At 39.5% G+C, this 1,685-nt stretch overlaps 1 protein-coding gene across 1 annotated transcript; it reads right to left on the bottom strand.

Moving 5' to 3' along the window:
• Positions 1-939, bottom strand: LOC143477384 (olfactory receptor 4E1-like). Its single transcript, XM_076975965.1, has one exon. The coding sequence runs from the start codon at positions 937-939 to the stop codon at positions 1-3; it is 939 nt and encodes a 312-aa protein (XP_076832080.1).
• Positions 940-1,685: the final 746 nt, after the last annotated feature.

Genomic DNA, 1,685 nt, shown 5'->3' with positions numbered 1-1,685 from the left:
TCAGCCCTGTCTCACTGCTTTAATTTTGGTGACATACATTTTCACAAACTGGCGCCGCATCTGGGTCAGTTTCATTCCATATATTACAGGGTTTAGGAGAGGAGGCACAACAAGAAACTCCATCCCCATTATATTGTGCAGAGCTTGCTGACCTTGGCTCTTGCTATGGCGAGCATACATGACATCAAAGAGTAAAGAAAAGGTGAAGTATGTGAGAGAGATTAAATGGGGAAGACATGTCTGCATGAATTTGATCCTCCCTGCCTTGGACTGTAAAGAAGCTCTGATGATTTTAACATATGACACAATGATAAATGCTATTTGTGAAACATGAGAAAGTATTAGGAAGTGACCATAAATATCCATTATGTCCATATCTCTGCAAAAGAGTTTAACAACCTCCCAGTTAGAGCAGTACAGCTTGTCAATGTCATTACCACATAAAGGCGTTCTAGCTGTCAGCCCAACCCCTATGGAAGTTTGCAATAAGGAGAAGAGCCAACTAAAAGCAAGCAGTTTCATAACCTTCTGGTATGTCATAATACACAAATATTCCAAAGGCTTACAAATAGATACATATCTGTCATATGCCATAACTGTTAGACATGCAAATTCACTCATAGCATAACAAAAAATCAAATATATTTGTATCAGGCATGCTGTATATGATACAATATGGGAGTCTGACAAAAGATCAGCAAGGATCTTTGGATAGAAGGCAGAAGCCCCACATATTCCATTTACAAACAAATTGCATATAAACAGATACATAGGTTCACGAAGTGTCTTGTCCAGAATAACAGTTAATATAAGTGACAAATTTATAAACAGTGTCAAAATATATACAAGAAGACCAAATGTAAAATAAATATGCCTATTTGTTGCTGTGTCATTCAGTCCATGAAGAACAAACATAAACTCTTCAGAGGAATTTTCCATTTCCTGTTATTTAACTAGATAATCAGGTTGGAGGATTTTCCAAAAAAGCAGAGATTTTAAATCCATAAATATTTCGACTACAAAATTTTCTCAAGCGATGTTGCGGTGTTGACTTTCTCATAGCCTACTACTTTCCATGTCTAGAATCCATGCTTATATATGTAAATTTGTGTGGTAAATGATGGTGACAAATGCATGAACTCCCTAAAGAAGCTATTTGTTGAGGGATCTTCCCCCATGGGCTTAACTGTTTTATAGTGCGTAATGCTTCTCATAAGTCATTTTGTTCTTTGTTTTTTATGTTTGTTTTTTATTAATACATAAAGCAAATGTTAAAAGTAGATGTTAAAAGTATTACTTTTTAATTTATGTGACATCAAAAAAGTATGTATGCATACTGTCACGTTGTGGGGGGGCCCCCTGCCGGTCGCCCCCGTTTACAGCGGCAGATGTCCTGTTTTTGTCACGTGATGTTCGTCCTTCAGGTGGGCGGGACCCGTGATCCGTCTCACCTGAGGGTCGTTTGTTCGTCTATATATGTCTTGTCTTTGTACCAGTTGACTGCTGGTTATTATTTCCTTAATCTGGATCTATGTCACGGGTATTTGGTTTGCGCACTTTGCGTGAGACGCGTCTCTCTGCTCCTTTCGCGAGCCAGAGGGACGCGTCGCTGTGGGCGTGGCGCGCAAGCCGCTCGCGCATAGCTCTCTCTCTCCAAAGATCTACAGATCCCGTGGTGAAAACGG

This window comes from Brachyhypopomus gauderio, chromosome 16 (assembly GCF_052324685.1).
Source record: "Brachyhypopomus gauderio isolate BG-103 chromosome 16, BGAUD_0.2, whole genome shotgun sequence".
Classification (NCBI taxonomy): domain Eukaryota; kingdom Metazoa; phylum Chordata; class Actinopteri; order Gymnotiformes; family Hypopomidae; genus Brachyhypopomus; species Brachyhypopomus gauderio.
Note: the sequence above shows the minus strand (reverse complement) of the source record. Positions and strands in the feature narration are given on the sequence as shown.

Coding starts and splice junctions, on each gene's coding strand:
- LOC143477384 (XM_076975965.1), bottom strand. CDS start 939: ATGGAAAATTCCTCTGAAGAGTTTATGTTTGTTCTTCATGGACTGAAT.